At 40.9% G+C, this 23,608-nt stretch overlaps 1 protein-coding gene across 2 annotated transcripts in view; it reads right to left on the minus strand.

Annotated features, from left to right (window-relative positions):
- LOC101682727 (sulfotransferase 1C1) overlaps positions 1 to 23,289 on the minus strand; it is a 47,829-nt gene extending 24,540 nt beyond the window's left edge. For both annotated transcript variants that reach the window (XM_045077608.1, XM_004764354.3), the window contains exons 1-3: positions 23,095 to 23,289; positions 4,857 to 5,039; positions 2,496 to 2,624 (exon numbers count right to left, since the gene is read on the minus strand). In XM_045077608.1, the coding sequence (XP_044933543.1) occupies positions 2,496 to 2,624; positions 4,857 to 5,028 (301 nt within the window). In that variant the 5' untranslated portion in view covers positions 5,029 to 5,039; positions 23,095 to 23,289. The remainder of the gene's footprint in view (positions 1 to 2,495; positions 2,625 to 4,856; positions 5,040 to 23,094) is intronic.
- Between the last annotated feature and the right edge of the window lie 319 nt (positions 23,290 to 23,608).

Genomic DNA, 23,608 nt, shown 5'->3' on the forward strand with positions numbered 1-23,608 from the left:
CCCTGGTTGTGCTCTCTCCCTCTGACAAATAAATAAGTAAAATAAAATTTAAAAAATTCCATTTGGAAATTAAAAACATTCACTAAATATCTCTGGTGTAAAATTACAGAAATTCTGAAAAATGTGGTAAAATGAAATTTTAGGAAAACACTACATATCAAAACCAAGAACATTTAAAATAGCAGTTAGAGAAAAATATATAGCCATAAACAGAAAATGACTGAAAATGAATGGATTAAATCCCCAGCTCAAATAACATTGACAAAATTCAACATTAATTTATGATTAAAAACTCTGACAAAATAAGGAATAGAAGGATATGAGCATCTACCAAAAGCAAAGCAAAGCAAAGCAAAGCAAAACAAAACAAAATGAAGCAAAACAAAAAAAGAAAACAAAAACAAAACTGCAGCTAGCATCATATTTGATGCTGAATACTTTTCCCTTAGGACCAGGAACAAGACAAGGATATCTGCTCTCATGATTTCTGTTCAACATTGCATTGGAGGTCCCAGGAGGTACAATAAAGCAAGAAAAAGAAATAACAAATATCCAGACTAGAAAGGAAGAAGTAAAATTTTCTTTATTCACAGAATATATGATGGTTCATGTAGAAAACCCAAGAGAATGTACAAAAATGTTACTAGAATCAATAAGCTAGGCTACAGGGCACAAGGTCATACAAGTATCAATCATATTTCAGTATACCAGCCACAAATAATTAAAAATTAAAATACAAAAATATGATTTATAATAGTATAAAATAAAAATATTTATAGTTAATTTTAATTGACACTGTGCCAGACGTAAGTAATGGAAGATATAAATCACTGGTGAGGGAAACTAAACAAGGCCCAAGTAGTTGAAGAGATAAATCACATTCAGAGATCAGAAAACCTGATTTTGTTAGGTTAAAAGTCCTCCCCAAATAGATCAATAGATTCAGTGCAATCCCAGCCAAATAGCAGAAGATTTTTTTCCCCACTGTGGAAACTTACAGCCTGACCTAGAGTTTACAAAGATCCTAAAATAGATAAAACAAACTTGAAAAAGAAAAAAAAATTGAAGCGTTTATACTATCTGATTTCAAAACTTACAAACCTACAGTAATCCAAAGGTGTGGTGTTGACATAAAGATAGACACACAATGGAAAGGAACAGAATAGAAAGTCCAGAATATACCCGTACATATGTAATTCATTGATTTTAGAAAAGGAGCCAAAGTTATTCAATGGGAAAAAGATATTTTTTTTCAACTAAATGTGCTAGAAATAGATGACTCAATCAATAATGGGTTTTCAATAGGTGTTACTTACAAATGAATAAAACTTGAGGTTTGACAGTTAATAATGTGCTCAATGCTACCCAGATAAAATATTTGAAGCTGAATTGTTTCATTCCAAAGTCTTGGACTTCACCACGAGGTTGTCTCCTATTACAAAAGCTACTGTTTGCTACTATTTACTTTATAAAAACATGTACTCTATTCTTAATTGACTTCAAGTTCTTTAAGGGTGCTGCATTTTATGTTTCTTAGTATCTTTGGTGTGAATGATAATTATTGACGATAATGATATTATATATAATTTAGTTCGATTCTGTGGTAGACAGGTTATAGATCAAATATATTTGAAGACAATCCTCTATGGGAAGGGAGCACAATGACAGAGGAATGTGGTTCTTCTTTTTTTTAATTATTTATTAAAATATAATGTATTATTTGCTTCAGGGGTACAGGTCTGTGAATCATCAGGCTTACACATTTCACAGCACTCACCATAGCACATACCCTCCAATGTCCTTAACCCAGCCATCGCCTAGCAACCCTCAGTTTGTTTCGTGAGATTAAGAGTCTCTTATGGTTTGTCTCCCTCCTGATCCCATCCCATTTCATTTTTCCCCTCCCCACCCCCATAATCCCCCTGCCCTGCCTCTCAACTTCCTCATAGCAGGGAGATCATATGATAGTTGTCTTTCTCTGATTGACTTATTTCGCTCAGCATAATAGCCTCTAGTTCTATCCACATCATTGCAAATGGCAAGATTTCATTTCTTTTGATGGCTGCATAGTATTCCATTGTGTGTGTGTGTGTGTGTATGTGTATATGTATTTACACACACACACACCACATCTTCTTTATTCATTCATCTGTTGATGGACATTTGAGGAATATGGTTCATAATCACTGGATGCTAGGAGTGCTCACCCTGCCTTCTCTGTGTTAGACATTCATCATCACTCTGGAATTCCCCATCATCAGTAGGGAATCTGCTGTCTCGTGCTACCCAATCATTCATTTTAGAAGAGAGATTTAAAAGTCTTATTTCCAAGTTGAAGTGAGTACATAGACCTTTACCGCTTTCCCAGTGTCCTTTGGAAATATTTTTCAGAAGGCTGATTGTAGAAACAATTCTCTTTTCAGTTGCAAATTGACCTAGCACAGTGGTTGTGGGTCTTCGTTACAGCCTCATGGGTTTTATTTGGGCGAGCTTACCTGAGTTGAGGGGCGGAGGTAGAGTCCACTCAATGAAAGGATGACGGTCAAAGGTGTTGGCCCTCTGGCACTTCTGCACATCTCCATCATTTTGGATCATGTCCACAATTTCTTGTGTCCAGGTTGTGCCTAGAGCATCAGTTATTGTCAATTCCATCCACTCACTGAACAATTTAATTCATTTCCTTGATTATTTATGTATTCAGTGAAATTCACATAGGCTGAATGTTAAGTGAAATCACCTCACTTATCACCTCCTCTTTAATTCCTAATGCCTTGCATAGGGCTTTGCACCTAGTAAATGTAGTCTGAATGAGTGAGCCTCGAATCAAATGAATGTAGGGAGATACAAAGATGAATTAACTCCTGTCCGTGTCCTAACAAGTTTATGATCTTTTTGGAAGAGATAAGTTAGGACAGAGACTACCTCTTGCCTAGCTTATATCCATTCTTCCCTTCCTTCTCAAATTAATAGATCCTTAATTTTTAGCTGGGCATGCAGCTACTTGCCTCAAAGGTAATACTTTCCAGTCTTTCTTGCATGATGTGGCCATGCCATTTTTGGAAGTCCCCCCCCACCCCAAGGGAAGGAACATGACCTTATTCCCCCCTTCCTACCTTCTTGCTGCTTTTTGGAATGTGTGTAGAAAGTTAGAAAGACCCAGGGTCTTGGATGATCAATACAGACACCATTTCAGCCCTGACTACTAATCTCCAGATTGCTTTTCCTTCTGGGTTTTCTGACACTTGTAGCCAAATTGAATCCTAATGGACACAGAAGAGGAGTGCAACTAGGCATAGAGGTCAGCAAAGAGCTAGACTGTGCTCACTGCCCACCGATATCCATTGTCCTTTTTCCACCGAAACCATTTTGTATCTCTCTGACTCTTAGCCAAACCTGCTGCTCACTTATACATACGATTACACAGATACACAGATAAATACACAGATAACTAGGAGATGAACAGTATACAGTAAGAGCCAAAAAGGATATGCAAAGGGTTGCAGGAGTTTGGAGGAGGAGGCCAACTTGCTGCGAAAAGGGTCAGTGAGGCTCAGTTCAGATGGTAGCTTTGGAGTGAAGAGTCAAAGCATGACTGGAATGTTCATCTGCATTGAGAAGCCAGGACATTCCATGCTTCTGGGGTGGGGGATTGGGCAGTGCGGACATTGGGGGGGGGTCTCAGGAACCAGGATAAAGACAGTCACATTTCCAGAATGGAAAGTATAAGTGGGCTCACAGAGGGTAAGAGGTAGTCGGGGAGGTGAGGGAATGACTGGAGATGTGGGGACTGTCCAGAGGGCCTTGGGATTGACTGCATAATTTCAAGGGTGAGCTGAAAAAAAGCGCCGGCTCTGAGGTATAATGCAAATTCAAGTTCAGTTCTGGGCAGAAGTGTCCAGTGCAAACCAGACAGAAACAGAGATTCTTGAGGAATAAAGCCCTGCTGACAGGAAGCCCCTGCCCTAGTTTTAAGTAATGTGAGTCATGAGAACAGAGTGAGGCTAAGGAGGGACTTCCAGCCACAGAGAACAGAAACAGTCTGAGGAGGTTTTGAAGAACTATGGTGAATGAACTCTTTTCTGAAATCTTTCTGGTTATGTATACTGAGAGTTCCTCTTGTGAAGTTAAATGGCCACTGAGAGATCTTCTCAAACTGGTTACAGCTTCAAGTTCATCACCTCACTTGCTTGCATGCCTTGATGTTACAAATACAGGCAGTGCAGGGGGACTGTCATTCTATTGGCCTCCCTGGTTAAGAGGGAGGTTTTCTGTTCCTCCAGAGAAGGAACCAATGTTCCTATGTCCTGCACAAGCCTCGCAATCCCTTGCCTTTGTAGTCCCTCGCTTTTGTCATAGCCTCCTCTTCATTTTATAAGATCCTGGTGAAGTGTCACCTCCCCATTCCCAGATCCTTCCCACTGCACTTGCAAGGGTGTTGGACACAAAGCTATTAGAACATTTCATATTGGGGTAAAAGCCTTCCTTCTCATGTTGGTGTCACCCCACTAAGAGATGCTTCTTACAGGCAAGGAATGTGGTCACTTCCCAGATTGCTTAGCTGATGGGAACAAGGAGTGGCTGGGTTGGCAAGATGACTGTGAGAACTTCTGTATAATTTCTCAGACTCTGTTTTAAACTAATCATGTAATTAATTCGGTCCTTCAGGATCTGAGATTCTACCCAAGTAAACAGGAGGACCTTGGATCCTCGGGGATTGGTGCTCAGAAGCAAGTCTGGTTTCATTTCTCCTGGGGGCAAGCCCTGGGGAAAACCTGCATTTTTAAAATAGGGTGGCCCCTCCAAGCATCCCTAGTTCTCTACAGCTGACTTCCCCACCACCAGTTTCCCAAACCTACCTGACTTTGCATAGGATGCAATGAGAAGATCATCAGGTTTTGCTTGGAAATTCCAGATTTTGTCCCAATTATCACTCATTATCTTGGTCATAAGGACTCCATTCACTTCCCTGGTTTCTGGTTGTATGTATTTTCCCACCAGCTGGAGATCTTTCATTTCATCCAGGGACATCTTAACAGATGCTTAAGAGAAAAGAATGCTTGTGTTAAAGCTCAAAACAGTCATTCCTATCAAGAAAAATATTCTCTGAAAAAGGAGAGGTGTCATGGGCATTCATTACTATGCTTATTAATATTAATTAGGTGCAAGAACTCAAAAGAGAGGGAGCCAGCATCATTTTCAATAGCTTCGTTTCAGGGTAACAGGATGGTAAAGACACAAACATATTTCAGAGGAAAGCACATTGGGAAATGTGCTAGACCAGACGGGTTTTGATGGGCTTGTTAGAGATGGCCTGAGGCCTGAGTGACAGGAAGACATCAGGTCAGAAGACCGGTAAGCTAACAGGCCCTTGTCAAGTTTGAGCAGTAAGAGAAGGTCAAAATGGAATCAGCACTTAGGCTGGCTGTCTACAGATCAACATCGAAGCAGGCTGTGGATAGGTTGGTGAAATCCACATCTGATCTAGATAGCTCTAGAGCTGGCACGAGTCACAGAGCAGGTGGGGCAGAAATAAACTCACATTAGGGTTCCCTTTCCACACAATGGCCATCAAAAGATTTCAGTGGGGCCAATCTGGAGTACATCAAAGTCTCTCTGTGGGTCAATAGCTCCAGGTGTCACTCTCTGCCCCAGATCTCTGGCTGAAGAGCAACATATGCTAGCTGAGGAGGTGACCCCAATTTGCTTGGGGAAGCAACGCCCACTGACATGGCATGCCATAGTGGTTCCTTTCGCAGAGAGCTTTGTTTCTGTTTCTTTATTATAGAAATGTAGCACACTAAAGCCAAGTACAGCATTGCTAGTTTTCAGAGTAATCTTGGCACATTTAATAAGTACTTTTTATATAGGAGCAACGTTAACATATTGGAATATCCAACAGATGAGCTTGTAATTAGAAGTCAATGTATTATTGAGGATTTTAATATGGAGACTCAGAATTTTAGGTTGAAAGTTTAGTTAATTTTACTAAGCTTACAAATGTTTAAGAGAATTTAAGAATCAATTCATAAACTTAATTTTACAAGATTTGTGAGGTTTAGTGAAGTAATTAGAATTTCTTTCTCTTTTTGTTATCATCAGACAACTGAGGTCCTTAAAGAGAGTAAATGCAATTGAAAATATTTAGGAAATTTTATTAACTAGGTTGAATAAGCCTTTGTAAGTGGAAAGCATTTACCCGTATGCCCCTGATACTCTGTGATCTGCTGTAGGGTGCAAGACTCTGGTTTTAATCTGAATTCTGAGTTTTGCTTTCCTCTCTGTAGAATGGCAAGGGAGGGGTCAGTCTGTAACTCTAAATTGCCTCTGATGTAACTATATATCTAGTTGTTCATATTCCTTAGCTGAAAGTCAAACAAAATAGTGACCACTCCCTTTACAGGAGGTTTTTGCTTTTTGTACTTGCTTCATTTTGAATAATTTCTATTGTCACCTCTCCAAGTTTACTAATTTTTTCTTCAACCAGTCTGTTGTTTATCCTGTTCAGAGTGTTGTTCATATTTGACATTGCTTCTTTTTTTAATTTCTAGGAGTTTAATTGGGTCTTTTTTTTTCTTTTTTATAAGATTTTATTTATTTATTTGATAGAGAGAGAGATCACAACCAGGCAGAGAGGCATGCAGAGAAAGAGAGGGAAGCAGGCTCCCTGCTGAGCAGAGAACCTGATGCAGGGCTTATTGCCAGGACCCTGAGACCATGACCTGAGTTGAAGGCAGAGGCCACCCAGGTGCCCCTGGGTTTGTTTTTTTTTTCTATCTTACATACCTCTTATATCATGCTTACACCTTATCTTTTTGAAGATATTTGTGGGGGGAATTTTAAAAAATTTTATTTTATGTAACCAGAGTAGTTCATCCATTTCTCTAACACCTTCTTCTCACCTGTGACAACCACCAGCCTGTTCTCTGTATCTATAAGCCTAGTTTTAAAAATATGTATTTTTTCTACATTCCACATATAAGAGAAAACCTATAGTATTTTTCTTTCTCTGTCAAATTTATTTCAGTTAACATAATGCCCTTGAAGTCCATCCATGTTGTTACAAATGGCAAGATTTCATTCTTTTTTTTTTTTTTTTTAATCTCTACACCCAGTGTGGGGCTAGAACTCACAACCCTGAGATAAAGAGTCACATGCTTTATAGACTGAGCTAGCCAGATGCCCCTCATTCTTATTTTATGGCTGAATAATATTCCGTTGTGTGTGTGTGTACATACACACTATATGTATATACATATGTATATGTATATACACACAGATATATATGATAAATCCCTTATCTGTTTATTCTTTGAGGTTCATTTAAGTTGTTTCCATATCTTGGGTATTATAAATAATGCTGAAGTAAACATAGGGATGCATATATTTTTTCGAATTAGTTTTTCATTTTCTTCATTAAATACGGAAAACGGAATTGCTGGATCATATGCTAGATCAATTTTTAATATTTTGAGAAATTTCCACACTGTTTTCCACAATGACTGCACCAAATCGCCTTCCCGTCAGCAGTTGCAGGCTCTCTTTCCTCCATATCCTCGCTATCGCTTGCTCTTTGTTACTGTTATGAGCAGGTGAGCCTCCTTCACTTTAGGTCTGGGCCTGATCTGCTGTCTCTGTGCTGGGACCCAGGGTCAGGAGTCTGAGCACATGAGCCACTTAAGAGCTGTTTCTCAGTTTGCTATATAGTCTTGTGGGTTTTGGGACACGAGCTTCCTTGGTTTGCAAAGTTAGATGTTTTGGAGACCCATCGCCCAGGTGTATGCCTTAAAAGTTGTGTGGCCCGATGTAGGGTGTGAACAATTTTCTCCTCAGGGAGAAGCTCTGGGTTTTGAGTTCCCTTCCAGGTGTGGGTTGTGGTGCCGAAGATAGGTTTTATGGTGAGATTGTGTCCCAGCCTGTCTCCCACTTCGATATGGTCTTCTCATTTGCCTGATGTGTCGCTGTCACTCAGCCAAACTTTAGGTTTTTATAGAGGAAATTGTTCCATTTGTAGCAGTGGACTCATGGAATTCATGAAAGGAGGTGAGTTCATGATCTTTCTACAATGCTACCTTGAGCCAGAACTCAATCTTGGATGAGGAAGCATATAAAAATAAATCCTCTCCACCCAGAATGTTCAAGTAAACTTGATCCTTCAGAGGTATGTAGTCTGTTTCAGGCACACCCTGGCCCACTGCACATATTTTCTGCAGCACTTGTGTTATTTAAAAATAAAATTAATAGGTTATGAGTATGGCAGGATGGCTTTAATAGGGCTTTACTCTTCTTTGTCTGATTCAACATTTATAGACTAGAACAGCCACTAAGAGTATAAAATTTGCCAATTTCTTCTTGTATTTCTCTCAATTTTTACTCTTTATACTTTGAATCTGCTAATGAGTGCATACTAGTTCAAACGTTTAACCTTTTGAATCAATTTTTCTTCTTATTATTATGAAATGCCACCTTTATCTCTGATACTGCTTTTTTCTTAAAGTTTTCTGTGTCCGATACCAATGGCCACAATAGTAGCTACTCTTTAGGTAGTATTTTCCAGGTATATATATTTCCCTAGCCTTTTAATTTCAATTTTACTCATTTTATTGTTTTCTGGTTTCTTTCTGCTACCAGGAAATCCACTGTCTTAACCATGTATATTTTTTCTAACATGTCTTTCTTCCCTACTTTGCAAAATCGTGTTTTATCTGGTGTTCTCAGATAAAGATATTGTCTGGTGGAACAATATCTACACTTATATTTATTCTTATTTATCTTTGCTGGAGCTTGTATTTCTGATATCAAGGATTTGTAAATTTCATAGATTTTGGAACATTTTCAGCTCTTCATATATTGTCTTTCTCCCACTCTCTTTGCTCTTACCTTGTGGAACTAACTGGCTTTGCGTCTGACCTGCTGATTCTGTCTTCATCTCTCTTGGCCTCTCCTTCACAGTTTCCTTTGCTTTGTTTCCCTGGTTCCAGTCTACTGGGGAGATAGGCGAGCCAGGTGAGCCCAGCTAATGAAATTGTGAAATCACAGGGCTGTGATTTCTCTAGTCCTGCCTTTCATTTGATGAATTCCCTTTTCAGCTGGAGAGCAGCAGTGTGCCATCCTGCCCAAAGCACAACAGTTATCAAAGATGGCTTGCTGGGCTTGTAGTGGTACAAAGGGTTATGCAGAGTGGTTTGCCCATGACAGGCCTCTTCTCTAGGGTTTTTCTGACTCATGGGCAGCTGTTAATGGTCTCCAGTTTGGTTAGGCTAATGGCAGCTGGACGATTTTCACATTCAAGGCCATCCTATTTGGGGGGTGTCTTAATTTGGAGGGAGATTGCCCAGAAATCAGTCACAATGAAGGTTACCCACACTTCAGCACATGCAAATGACCACACCAGAGGCTGTACTTAACCACAAGGTACATACTTTTCCCTTAGTCCAGGTTACTGGCTGTGGGGGCTGTCAACTTCTGACTTGCACAACTACTCTGCAGGTTCCACCCTTCACCATAAAATTATAGCTTATGACCCCCACCCCAGCCCATCAGTCCGTGGCTCTTCAGCTCCACCATTCTGGCCTGTCATAGTCACCACCCCCACACTCCTTATTGCTCCCATGTCTCTGCAGGTCATGTGGGGGCTGTTGCCACACTGGTCTGAGCTTACTGTGGGGCACTATACTTACAACAGTGCTTGCAAAATGCATTGTTTTGAATTGCAAATTATACTCTTAAACCATATTTTGCCAATATAAGCCAATAATTGCAAATTAAACTCCTAAACTAGAAACTGTCTGGTCATGCTTCTGTTCAGGGAGTTCAGCCACTGGTAATTTGATTTCATTGGATCACTACCTCTGTAAGTGGCACCACTGGCTTTTTTTTTTTTTTTTTTTTTTGCTATTATGTGTATGGATGCTATTATGTGTATAGGAACCAGCCTACTGCTTCCTATACCCACAAGGAACTTCCCTGAAGAGCAGATAATCTTGCTTTTCTAAATATGTCCTGCCCCCATTCAGCCTTCCTGACACCATTCACTCAGATCAAGGATCTCACCTTATTGCCCATATAACAGGGTCCTGGGCTCTCCTCTGGGACATCCAATGGAATTTTTACCTCCTGTTCCACCACAGACCTCTGGCATTACTGAATGCCTTGGTGGTCTTTTAAAATTATCATATGGTTTCACTTATTAGTGGAGCATAACAAATAGCATGGTGGACATGGGGAGTTATGAGAAGGGAGTTGAGGGAAATTGGAAGGGGATTGTGGTTAAGTACCATGAGAGACTATGGACTCTGAAAAATAATCTGAGGGGTTTTAAGTGGTGGGAGGGGTGGGAGGTTGGGGGAACCAGGTGGTGGGTATTAGAGAGGGCACGGATTGCATGGAGCACTGGGTGTGGTGCAAAAAACAATGAATACTCTTATGCTGAAAATAAATAAAAAATAAATTAAAAAAATAAAATACTCGCTTCTCAAGTTGCAGGGCAGTACATGGACTCCTAAATAGACTTCCCTGCTGCAGTGACACTTTAAACTCTTGGTCATATGGCCACCATTCTCCTTACACCAATTGGACTTGCCAGGCTATTATCAGAAGGGAATCTGTTGCCTTCATCTTATGGGAGAACATTCTTTACAAGTTTCCCAATACTTTTGAGTCCTCTTATCTATTTCAAATGTCAATCATGAGGTGCCTGGGTGGTTTAGTTGGTTAAGCATTTGACTCTTGATTTAGGCTCAGGTCATGATCTCAGGGTCTTGCATCAAGCTCCAAGCTCAGAATGGAGTCTACTTTAGATTCTCTCTCCCTTTCCTCCTCTCCCTGCTTGTGCATGCTCTCTCTCTCTCAAAATAAATAATTAAAAGTAATAATAAACCAAAGTAAAATGTCCATCATCACTCCTTCCAATACTCATTGGTGATCAAATGGGGGAATGCATGGTTAGCAATGACTCCCTGGTTGTAGACAGTCCTGACCCATTAGACCACACCTGGACCACACCTACCCACTGGATATGCAAATTCTAGCTGAAATTCAAAAATTCAGTGGCTTTAGTGGATGGCTCATATCTCCTAACCACAACTCCCTATAGGAAGTGGAGGCAATTGCACTTGGATCCCCCCAAGGGAATGGCCCTTGGTTGGCTGACACCAGCACCGTTAGAAGATGATGGTGTGGTGCAACAGTCACAACAGTTGGCTCTACTCCATTTTGGAGGAGACCATCAGTGGGCTGCTGACACACAATGGCCCCATAGTAAATACCTACATGGGGTAGGGACTGCGCAGGCACAAAAGTATAAAATGCAGATATTCACTGCTGCGGGCCTTATTCTGTGCCTCATGTGCCAAGTCATCTGGGTTGTGGGGATTCTCCTGGACCCCAGAGGGCAACTCTAGAAAGTTGTTGAAACCGCACAATCACTCACCTGCATTTGCCATGTTTACCCTAGGCTCCCTTGCTTGTTGCTTGACTGTGACGCAGGCTGCTTTCTGCTGTGACTTGAAGCCGTGGAAAGCCAAATTATGTGTCCAGTCTTACAACCTTGTGGGGCCCCTTTAAACACTTTACTCACTTGCTTGCTCTTACCACATCTGTTAGATTGGTCCACATTATGTGTCCTACTAAGAGTTAGTAAATTTATTTACTGTTGAGAGGACCCCTCCCTTGCTGCAGGTGACACCACCACCATGGAACCTCTATTTCAGGAACAAAGCTGCAGGGTTACCTTCTTAACCCCAACGGGACCCTTCCCCACAGTCACCACTCTGGGCTCCATAATCTCCCTATTAATAATCCCTCTAATAGACTTGCTTGTCAGTGCATTCCTTTGTGATTTCTTAGTGCAGATGGTTTTAGATAACTATTTAGCTTTATATTACTTAACAGGTCCAGCAAGGACATGTGTGTGCTGTACAGGCCACAACCTGCTGCATAAATATGAGTGATTCTGGACAAATTCAGACAACCCAACAGGTGCAAGTGTTCTGCAATCTCATCCTAGTTATCAAACACCTACCTTCACGTTATCCAAGGGCTTTGATGTATTTTCTTGGCTGGACTCAGTAAATGAAGGGACTGGTTTGTCAGGATTTCAAACTGTGGTTTGTTTAATGATCTTATTGATTGACATTTATGCTTTGCTCACATGTTTCATATGCTGCATGACCAGTCCCTGTTAGCAGCTTTTAATATCTCTGCTGTCTGGACAGTGCCCATGATTTTCCCTAAAGATAATGCCTGGGCATCTCAGGGTCAATTGTGATGAGCAAACAGCTATTTTGAGTTGTGCATAGGCATTTTATAGTGTGACAACCCTGTTCACACCCACGGTCTGCAATTCAGATAAGGACCTGGGTTTAGGGTGCCACCACAAGTTCCTGCTTCATTTCCCCCCAGGACATTTCTAAAATAACTACTTACAGTTAGGCCCACAAAAAGTCACTGACCTCCATCCTTGTAAGTAAGAGGTGCTTGCTACCCTGCTCTTGATCTACCACTTGCATGTAACTTGGGACCAGAAGAATGCCGTTTCCCCAGTTCATTGCAACACCTCCCTTCTGGGATCTCTAAATAATGAATCCTGTGGCTTTATTTCCTTTGTGTGGGTGTACTGAAACCGTATCTTAATTCAAAATGAATCCAGGGTTTTCAAGTCCTTGAAGTGGGAGCTCAGATGTCGAGGAAATACTTCTTGCTCCTAAGTGGGTGGCGTGTGCCTCCTTATTCAGCAGGTCAGAGTTCAACACACTTGCTCAGACTTCTCAGCACAATTCACCATCAGTAACCCTTTATTTGTGGGATTCTTTCACTCTGTTTTAAAGATAGGCTCCTCCAGAAAACATTTTTCCTTGCTCTGCTAGGCTGAGTGGCTGATTTTTAAGGATTTCAGCTGATCTTCTTCATGGAAGAATGAAGCTAGTAAATGTAAAAGGAATGATAGGTATAAAGACAGCACCAGTAGATGCTAAACACCCTTGGATACAGTGCTGAGAGAAATGCGATATTCACAGAGTTTCAAAATATCCACTCACAGCAGATTACAGAGGCAGAAATGTGCCTTCTGATTATCACCCTGCCCAATTGTAAATTAGCATGCCTGATAGCAGAATGAGCTGTATTATTGCCAGATGTAATGCAGTGAAATATCAGAAGCATAACTTGGGGTATTTTCCAGTAACAATGTTTTTCATTCTTCATATATTTTCATTCTTCATCTAATCATGAAGAAACAATTGGATACAACCACAATGAGAGATGTTCTATGAGACAATTGGCCCAAAATTTTCAAAAGCATCCCCATTAGGGAAATAGACAACAAAAGAAACCAAAATGGTTAGGGCCAGACTATAAGAGACAAAAGAGACATATCAAAATGCAATACAAGGGGGAGAGGAGTCAAGATGGCGGAGAAGTAGCAGGCTGAGATGACATCAGGTAGCAGGAGATCAGCTAGGTAGCTTATCTAACCATTGCAAACACCTACAAATCCAACAGGAAATCGAAGAGAAGAGCAATAATTCTAGAAACAGAAAATCAATCACTTTCTGAAAGGTAGGATATGCGGAGAAGTGAATTCAAAGCGAGGGGAAGATAGACTGCAGGGGGGAGGGGCCGGCTCCCGGCAAGTGGCGGAGAAACGGAGCACAAAATCAGGACTTTTAAAAGTCTTCTCCACGGAGGGACATTGCTCCAGAGGCTAAACTGGGGGGAAGCCCACGCGGGGTCAGCATAACCCCACGTCCCATGGGGTCACAGAAGGACCAGGGGTGTCTGAGTGTCGCAGAGCTTGCAGGCATTAGAGCAGGGAAGCCGGCTACAGTGACAAAGCCAAGGAGTGAGTTCTCAGCTCGGGGTTACCTTGAACTGGTCAGGGGCTGGGTGAGGTCAGAGCGTGGCCAGAGGCCACAGAGACAGAAACGACCAAGTGCTTTTCTCCAAGTGTGACAGATTGAGTGCTTTCCTACAAGCATGACCAGAGGCTAGGGAGATGGGGGCAGTTGGGCGCTTTTTTTCTGAGGGCGCACTGAGGAGCGGGACCCTGAGCTCTCGGCTCCTCTGTGCTGGATACTGGGAGACCGCCATCTTCATTCCTGTCCTCTGGAACTCTACGGAAAGCACTCAGGGAACAAAAGCTTCTGAAAGCAAATCTGAGCGGATTACTTAGCCAGGCCCCTGGTAAGGGTGGTGTAATTCTACCTGGGGCAAAGACACTTGAGAGTCACTACAACAGGCCCCTCCCCCAGAAGATCAATAAGAAACCCAGCCAAGACCAACTTCACTCACCTAGGAGAACAGCGGAATTCCAGAGGAGGAGAAAGCAAATCTTATCTGGACAAAATGACAAGGCAGAAAAACTCACCACAAAAAAAAGAACAAGAGGTAGTACCGAAGGCTGGGGACCTAATAAATACAGACATTGCTAATACAACAGATCTAGAGTTCAGAATGATGATTCTCAAGGTTCTAGCCAGGCTCGAAAAAGGCATAGAAGATATTAGAGAAACACTATCTGGAGAGATAAAAGCCATTTCTGGAGAAATAAAAGAACTAAAATCTAACTAAGTTGAAATAAAAAAAGCTATTAATGAGGTGCAATAAAAAATGGAGGCTCGTACTGGTAGGATGAATAAGGCAGAAGAAAGAATTAGTGACATAGAAGACCAAATGACAGAGACTAAAGCAGCTGATCAAAAGAGAGGCAAACAAATACTAGACCACGAGGAGAGAATTTGAGAGATAAGTGACACCATAAAATGGCACAACATTAGAGTAATTGGGATTCCAGAAGAAGAAAGAGAGGGGCGCCTGGGTGGCTCGTGGGTTAAGCCTCTGCCTTAGGCTCAGGTCATGGTCTCAGGGTCCTGGGATCGAGCCCCGCATCAGGCTCTCTGCTCAGCGGGGAGCCTGCTTCCCTTCCTCTCTCTCTCTGCCTGCCTCTATGCCTACTTGTGATTTCTGTCTGTCAAATAAAAAAAAAAAAAGAAAAGAAGAAAGAGAGAGGGGAGCAGAAGATATATTGAAGCGAATTATTGTAGAGAATTTCCCTAATATGGCAAAGGGAAGAAACATCAAAATCCAGGAGATGCTAAGAATGCCCCTCAAAATCAATAAAAATAGGTCCTCACCTCGTCACCTGAGAGTAAAATTTACGTCTTAGCGACAAAGAGAAAATCCTGAAAGCAGCCCGGGAAAAGAAGTCTGTAACATACAAGGGTAAAAACATTAGGTTGGCAGCGGACCTATCCACAGAGACCTGGCAGGTCAGAAAGAACTGGCATGATATATTCAGAGTACTAAAAGAGAAAAACATGCAGCCAAGAATACTATATCCAGCTAGGCTATCATTGAAAATAGAAGGAGAGATAAAAAGCTTCCAGGACAAACAAAAACTGAAAGAATTTGCAAACAGCAAACCAGCTCTACAGGAAATACTGAAAGAGGTCCTCTAAGCAAAGAGAGACCCTAAAAGTGGTAGATCAGAAAGGAACAGAGACCATATACAGTAACAGTCACCTTACAGGCAATACAATGGCACTAAATTCATATCTCTCAATAGTTACCCTGAATGTTAATGGGCTAAATGCCCCAATCAAAAGACACAGGGTATCAGAATGGATAAAAAACCAAAACCCATCAATATGCTGCCTACAAGGAACTCATTTCAGACCCAAAGACACCCCCAGATTTAAAGTGAGGGGGTGGAAAACAATGTACCATACTAATGGACATCAAAAGAGGGCTGAGATGGCAATCCTTATATCAGATCAATTAGATTTTAAGCCAAAGACTATAATAAGAGGTGAAGAAGGACACTATATCATACTCAAAGGGTCTGTCCAACAAGATGACCTAACAATTTTAAATAACTATGCCCCTAACGTGGGAGCAGCCAACTATATAAATCAATTAATAACAAATCAAAGAAATACATCGACAATAATACAATGATAGTAGGGGACTTTAACACTCCCCTCACTGAAATGGACAGATCATCTAAGCAAAAGATCAACAAGGAAATAAAGGCCTTAAATGACACACTGGACCAGATGGACATCACAGATATATTCAGAAAATTCCATCCCAAAGCAACAGAATACACATTTCTTCTCTAGTGCACATGGAACAATCTCCAGAATAGATCAAATCCTGGGACATAAATCAGGTCTCAACTGGTATCAGAAGTTTGGGATCATTCCCTGCATATTTTCAGACCACTCTGAAATATGCTCTGAAGCTAGAACACAATCACAAGAGGAAATTTGGAAAGAACCCAAATACATGGAGACTAAACAGCATTCTTCTAAAAAAATGAATGGATTAACAAAGAAATTAAAGAAGAATTGAAAAAATTCATGGAAACAAATGATAATGGAAACACAATGGTTCAAAATCTGTGGGACACAATAAAGCCAGTCTTGAGAGGAAAATATATAGTGCTACAAGCCTTTCTCAAGAAACAAGAAAGGTCTCCAATACACAACCTAACCCTACACTTAAAGGAGCTGGAGAAAGAACAACAAAGAAAGCCTAAACCCAGCAGAAGAGAAATCATAAAGATCAGAGCAGAAACCAATGAAATAAAAACCAAAAAAACAATAGAACAAGTCAATGAAACTAGGAGCTGGTTTGTTGAAAGAATTGATAAGATTGACAAAGCCCTGGCCAGACTTATCAAAAAGAAAAGAGAACGAACCCAAATAAATAAAATCATGAATGAAAGAGGAGGGATCACAACCAACACCAAAGAAATACAAACAATTATAAGGACATACTATGAGCAACTCTATGCCAACAAATTCAACAATCTGGAAGAAATGGATACATTTCTAGAGACATATAAACTACCACAACTGAACCAGGAAGAAATACAAAACCTGAACAGACCCATAACCAGTAAAGAGATTAAAACAGTCATCAAAAATCTCCAAACAAACAAAAAAGCCCAGGGCCAGATGGCTTCCCAGGGGAATTCTATCAAACATTTAAAGAAGAATTAATTCCTATTCTCCTGAAACTGTTCCAAAAAATAGAGATGGAAGGAAAACTTTCAAACTCATTTTATGAGGCCAGCATCACCTTGATCCCAAAACCAGACAAGGATCCCATCATAAAAGAGAATTACAGACCCATATCCTTAATGATCACAGATGCAAAAATTTTCACCAAAATACTCACCAATAGGATTCAACAGTACATTAAAAGGATTATTCACCATGACCAAGTGGGATTTATTCCAGGGCTGCAAGGTTGGTTCAACATCCACAAATCAATAATGTGATACAATGCATTAATAAAAGAAAAAAATAAGAACTATATGATACTTTCAATAGATGCTGTAAAAGCACTTGACAAAGTGCAGCATCCCTTCCTGATTAAAACTCTTCAAAGTGTAGGGATAGAGGGCACATACCTCAATATTATCAAAGCCATCTATGAAAAACTCACCGCAAATATCATTCTCAATGGAGAAAAACTGAAAGCTTTTCCGCTGAGGTCAGGAACATGGCAGGGATGTCCATTATCACCACTGCTATTCAACATGGTACTAGAAGTCCTAGTCCCAGCAATCAGACAACAAAAGGAAATTAAAGGCATCCAAATAGGCAAAGAAGAAGTCAAACTATCACTCTTCACAGATGATATGATACTATATATGGAAAACCCAAAGGACTCCACTCCAAAACTGCTAGAACTTGTATAGGAATTCAGTAAAGTATCAGGATATAAAATGAAATGCACAGAAATCAGTTGTATTTCTCTACACCAACAACAAGACAGAAGAAAGAGAAATTAAGGAGTCAAGCCCATTTATAATTGCACCCAAAACTAAGATACCTAGGAATAAACCTAACCAAAGAGGCACAGAATCTATACTCAGAAAACTATAAAGTACCCATGAATGAAATTGAGGAAGACACAAAGAAATGGAAAAATGTTCTATGCTCATGGATTGGAAGAATAAGTAGTGTGAAAGTGTCTATGCTACCTAAAGCAATCTACACATTTAATGCAATCCTTATCAAAATACCATCCATTTTTTTCAAAGAAATGGGACAAGTAATCCTAAAATTTATATGGAACCAGAAAAGACCTCGAATAGCCAAAGGGATATTGAAAAAGAAAGCCAAAGTTGGTGGCATCACAATTGCAGACTTCAAGCTCTATTACAAAGATGTCATCATCAAAACAGTGTGGTACTGGCACAAAAACAGACACATAGATCAATGGAACAGAATAGAGAGCCCAGAAATAGACCCTCAACTCTACAGTCAACTAATCTTTGACAAAGCAGGAAGGAATATCTAATGGAAAATAGACAGTCTCTTCAACAAATGGTGCTGGGAAAATTGGACAGCCACATGCAGAAAAATGAAATTGGACCATTTCCTTACACCACACACAAAAATAGACTCAAAATGGATGAAGGACCTCAATGTGAGAAAGGAATCCATCAAAATCCTTGAGGAGAACACAGGCAGCAATCTCTTTGACCTCAACCACAGCAACTTCTTCCTAGGAACATTGCCAAAGACAACGGAAGCAAGGGCAAAAATGAACTATTGGGACTTCATCAAAATAATAAGCTTTTGCACAGCAAAGGAAACAGTTAACTAAACTAAAAGACAACTGACAGAATGGGAGAAGATATTCACAAATGACATATCAGGTTAAGGGCTACTATCCAAAATCTATAACGAGCTTAGCAAACTCAACACCCAAAGATCAAAAAATCCAATCAAGAAATGGGCAGAGGACATGAACAGACATTTCTGCAAAGAAGACATCCAGATGGCCAACAGACACATGAAAAAGTACTCCACATCACTCAGCATCAGAAAAATACAAATCAAAACCGCAATGAGATACCACCTCACACCAGTCAGGATGGCTAAAATTAACAAGACAGGAAATGACAGATGCTGGCGAGGATGCAGAGAAAGTGGAACCCTCCTACACTGTTGGTGGGAAAGCAAGCTGGTGCAACCACTCTGGACAACAGCATGGAGGTTCCTCATATGACCCAGCAATTGCACTACTGGGTATATATCCTAAAGATACAAACGTGGTGCTCCCAAGGGGCACGTGCAACCGAATGTTTATAGCAGCAATGTCCACATGGCCAAACTATGGACAGAACCTAGATGTCCATCAACAGATGAATGGATAAAGAAGATGTGGTATATATACACGGTGGAATACTATGCAGCCATTAAAAGAAATGAAATCTTGCCATTTGTGACGACCTGGATGGAACTGGTAGGTATCATGCTTAGCGAAATAAGTCAATTGGAGGAAGACAACTATTATATGATCTCCCTGATATGAAGAAGTGGAGATGCAATGTGGGGGGTTGGGGGGAAGGAAAAGAAAAAATGAAAGAAGGTGGGATTGGGAGGGAAACAAACCATAAAAGACTCAATCTCAAAAAAAGACTGAGGGTTGCTGGGGGGGGGTGGGAGAGGGTGGTTGGGATATGGACATTGGGGAGGGTATGTGCTATGATGAGTGCTGTGAAATGTGTGAACCTGGTGATTCACAGACCTGTACCCCTGGGGATAAAAATATATTATATGTTTATTTAAAAAATAAATAAATTTAATAAAAAAAGAAAATGCAATGCAAGGAACTTAACTGAATTCTGAATAGGAAAAGAAAAAAAAAACAGCATTAAAGGACATTATTGGGACAGTTGGGGAAATTTGCCCAGACTGTATGTTTAGTAGTGTTATGATAAGAGAGTAGAATATCCTTACTTTTAGGAAATATCAGCTGAAGTATGCAGGGGGTGCAGTGTCAGAGTGACTTCAACTTACAGCCTGATGTTTCCTTAAAATAGTGTACATTTATTTGTATATATGGGTGTGTGTACCTATACATATATGTAGAGGGCAGATGGAGGGGAATGAGTGCAGAAAAATCTTATTAGTTGCTGAATCTGGGTGAATGTTTGTAGGTATTCTTTGAACTATTTAAAAAATTTCTATGTAGTTTTAAAATTTATAAAGAAAAATATGAGAAAAACAAGTCTCATTTGTTTTTCTGACACCTAGATAGTAGGAGCATGGGCTTCTAACACAGGTGACAGCCAGCAGCAGGTGGTTTTTCATGAGCAGGGAGATTTCACCTCCTTCTTCCCAATCCCCAACCCAAGACCAGGGAGTTCTCTTGCTGCACCTCTTCTCAGGGTGGGCTCTTCTAGGAGTTCTGTCTCTTCTCAGACTCCCCACCTTGTGTGACGCTGGGCTTTCTTTACTAGCTCTCCACTCCCACTGGTGTCAGCATCAGAGCTCAACTTCGGACACCTTCCCCCCAATGCACTTTTATCTTCCTGGGGAGCTTTCATGGTTATGGATTTTCCCTAAAGTTTTGCTGCAACAATACATTTTAAAATTCATATTTGAAAAATATTTTGTCTAGCTTTTAAAAAAGATGTTCTGCCACTATATGCTTGTTCTGGGTATTTACTTCTCTAAACATATAATTCTCCCTTTGGCTATGCCTTATCTATACTTAAAAGTATTGATGGCTTTCTATATTTATATTTCTATATTAAAGTTCTAAGAAGTGTTCATATGCTTTTGTCCTTTCTGCTGGTCCTTTCTAATGAGTTTTTAATTTGGGGCTGTGAGTTCATTTTCTGTGGGGACATGTGTCAGAGTCTTCTGTGGTCTGGTCCAGGTTTTGAATGTACCCCTGCTAGGTGGCCCAGGGGTATTACTAATCTGTGATTTATTTTTATATTAAGTTATTGGGCCAAGTGTGTTGTATAATTTGATCTGTAGCACAGACCCAAGCTTACAAATTCCAAGGGGACACTTCTTTTTCATCCACAACCCAGAATGACAGTAGTTAAGTTTCCTCACTATTTCCTGGTACAGAGGCCGGTTTTCTCCAGAGCACTTTGAAGAATCCAAGTTCACAAAAGAGCTGTATTTCAGGTTCCCTGAGGTCTCCATTCCTGACCTTCCTAAGCTTTAAGACGGAGATGGGCATTTTACCCACCACACCCAGAGCCAGTGTCCTGCTATGCCAAACTTTTTCCCCAGGTACTTTAAAATGTTCTGTTCTTTCTCTGTGCTCAGTTCCACATTTAATAGAATGTCTGTTGTATGTAACAGAATTTGTTGGTATTTGCATTGGCAGGATTTTCAAGTAATCTTGTCTGTTATTGGAACAGGAAGTTCCTTAATCTATTATTTTTGGTTTAAGTAAAAAACCATTATTCTGTAAACTGGCAGAAAGACCTCCCTGAGTACATGTTTAAACTTTTTAAGCTTCTTACACTGAGTAAAAAAATAAATAACATTTATTTAAAAACAAAATTATTTCTTAAATTAAAAGATCATCTAAACATGTTAAGTTTGGTGAAAATTTTCCACGACATAGGAAAACAGTGATACTGAAGCAAACTTTGCCCTGAAACTCTGTTAACAAACTCATTTCAGTTTCCTGGTCACAGGAAAAATGTTCTATTCATCTTGGTACCTCTAGTGCTGGTCTGATGACTGGCACAGGGTGGGAGCCTGATTTTTGTTTTGTCATTAAATGGATTTGAACTTGTTTATTCACCCACCAAATTGGAAGACACATATTTTTCTTCTTGAATCACAGCTTGCGTCTGCACAATCCTGACCCCAAATGTATGTCATCCCTGCTATTACTTAGAGACAAAGCCTTAGTCTGTGGATTTCCTTGGGGGAAAATGGAGATGACATGTGGCCTGCTCTCTTGTACCCTGTGGAGGTGGGAGTTTCATCCTGGTCCCAAGGGAGTTTCAGGTCCTCTGGGTACAACCTCAATCACAGCTAAGCCAGGGGAGGCATGTGTCAGACAGGACCTGCCTGGAACACTTAGCCCATGGGTGCCCACCATAGACCCCTTGTTCTGGTCCCCCATCCTGGTAGAATATGAATGTGTACCTTTGGGTCAGGGATATATCTTGCTTCCCCATCTATCTATTTATTGCATTTCCATACAACTTTGTTGAGCTCCAAGACAAGGTGAAGTGCCCAGGAACCCACACTGTCCTATAGAATAGCCTTCTGTTACTGGGAGGCTACTGGGGGGCAGGTCCCTCCAGAACACTAGCAGTGCACACTTGAGGGGAGGGATTCAGCTCTGGAAGGTGACAGGGATGTTTTCTGACTTGATCATGCTGGCCACACAGGGATTGCTCCACCACGAAAGTCTGGCATCTTCGGGTGCGTAAGGGAGGCTTTAGTAACAGGTCAACTGAGTTAAAGGGTGAGCTACTACAGAAACTTTGAGCCTGGTTATGCAAGATGTAGATTATACACTCCCTTGGTCTCCTCAGCCTCAGGCTCGGGTTTCTCCTGTGGCTTTGGAATGTCACAACTACCTGGGCTGAGCCTCCAAGATGCCTGGTACCCTTCTTCTGCTCATTGCTCTCCCACTCCCGTGATAAGGAACTTTGCCAGAACTTCAGTGATTCCAGAAGGTCAGAGCAAAGTGTCTATGATTGCCTAGCTGGAATCTTTTCTGAAGATGGTAAATTGGGGGAGGGAATTTTTCTGCAGCCACAGAAAAGCAAAGAAGGCCTGTGGTCAGCCCTGCAGGCTTTACCTGGCCTTCTGAATCTGCTGTCACTTTGCCCTTTGATTTTTTCTAAACAATTTTCAGTGAATAGGCTCAGGTGACACCCTTGGCAGAGAACCTGGGATCCAACTGTCCTTGGTTGGTCTGACCCCTGTCTTAGGGTGGCTGACATTTTCTGACAGATACAGATTGGGAACCTTTCTCCAGGGAGGTGGACCGGCAGTGTTTCCCACCTACAGGGAGGGGAAGGACCTGGTAATGGTGTGCTCAGGGGGGGATTTAACTTAACTCTGAGGAAAGAGTTATACTTTAATTTAATAAAGCCACTGTAGGACCAATGGACAGAGGCCTTGAGAAATTTGGGACTGGGGGCAGAAAAGTATTTTTTTCCCTTTAGATCTTTGAAAAACATGTTTTTCCTTTATGAGCTGGAGAAAATAATCTATTTTTCTCCCATCTTTCTGACCTTTCTCTCTTTCCTCTTAGAAGAACAAATCTAGTAATTCCATCTAAGGACGTTCAGGCAGTACTTACAAGATTCCAGGTGAGTGGGTTTAGGAGACCTTGATCTTTTCTTTCTGATGTTGACACTCGATGACTCTGTTTCCTTTAGGCTTTTCCTCCAGAATGCTTTGTCCCTGTAGCCTCAGATGTGTGCCACAGATTAGGAGGGCCATTGAAGGACTAACATTGATCCTGTCCCTTTGTTCCCTTGATATAGGACCTGCTTAAGGCAGGTCAAGGATCAGGCTACGTATAAGCACTTGACAATGGAAAGAGGAGGTGAAGGAAGTAACCAATGAAAGCCTGGGTGATTATCTCCTGCAGATCTTACTGATGACACAGACAGACCTTTGATTCCAAACTGTTTTGGCTTTATGGCTGCCTATTTTCTGGTGCTGGCAAACTATTTTGGAATTGCAGATTTGGAATTACAAGGAGTAATTATGTGGTATGCACAGTGTCACTTTCCCTCCAGTACCTCAGTGTACTTTGATAATTGATTGGGGTCCAATGAACCTGGAACAAAATAAAAACATGTTTTTCA

This window comes from Mustela putorius, unplaced genomic scaffold, assembly GCF_011764305.1.
Source record: "Mustela putorius furo isolate JIRA1106 unplaced genomic scaffold, ASM1176430v1.1 tig00000224_pilon_pilon_pilon, whole genome shotgun sequence".
Taxonomy (NCBI): domain Eukaryota; kingdom Metazoa; phylum Chordata; class Mammalia; order Carnivora; family Mustelidae; genus Mustela; species Mustela putorius.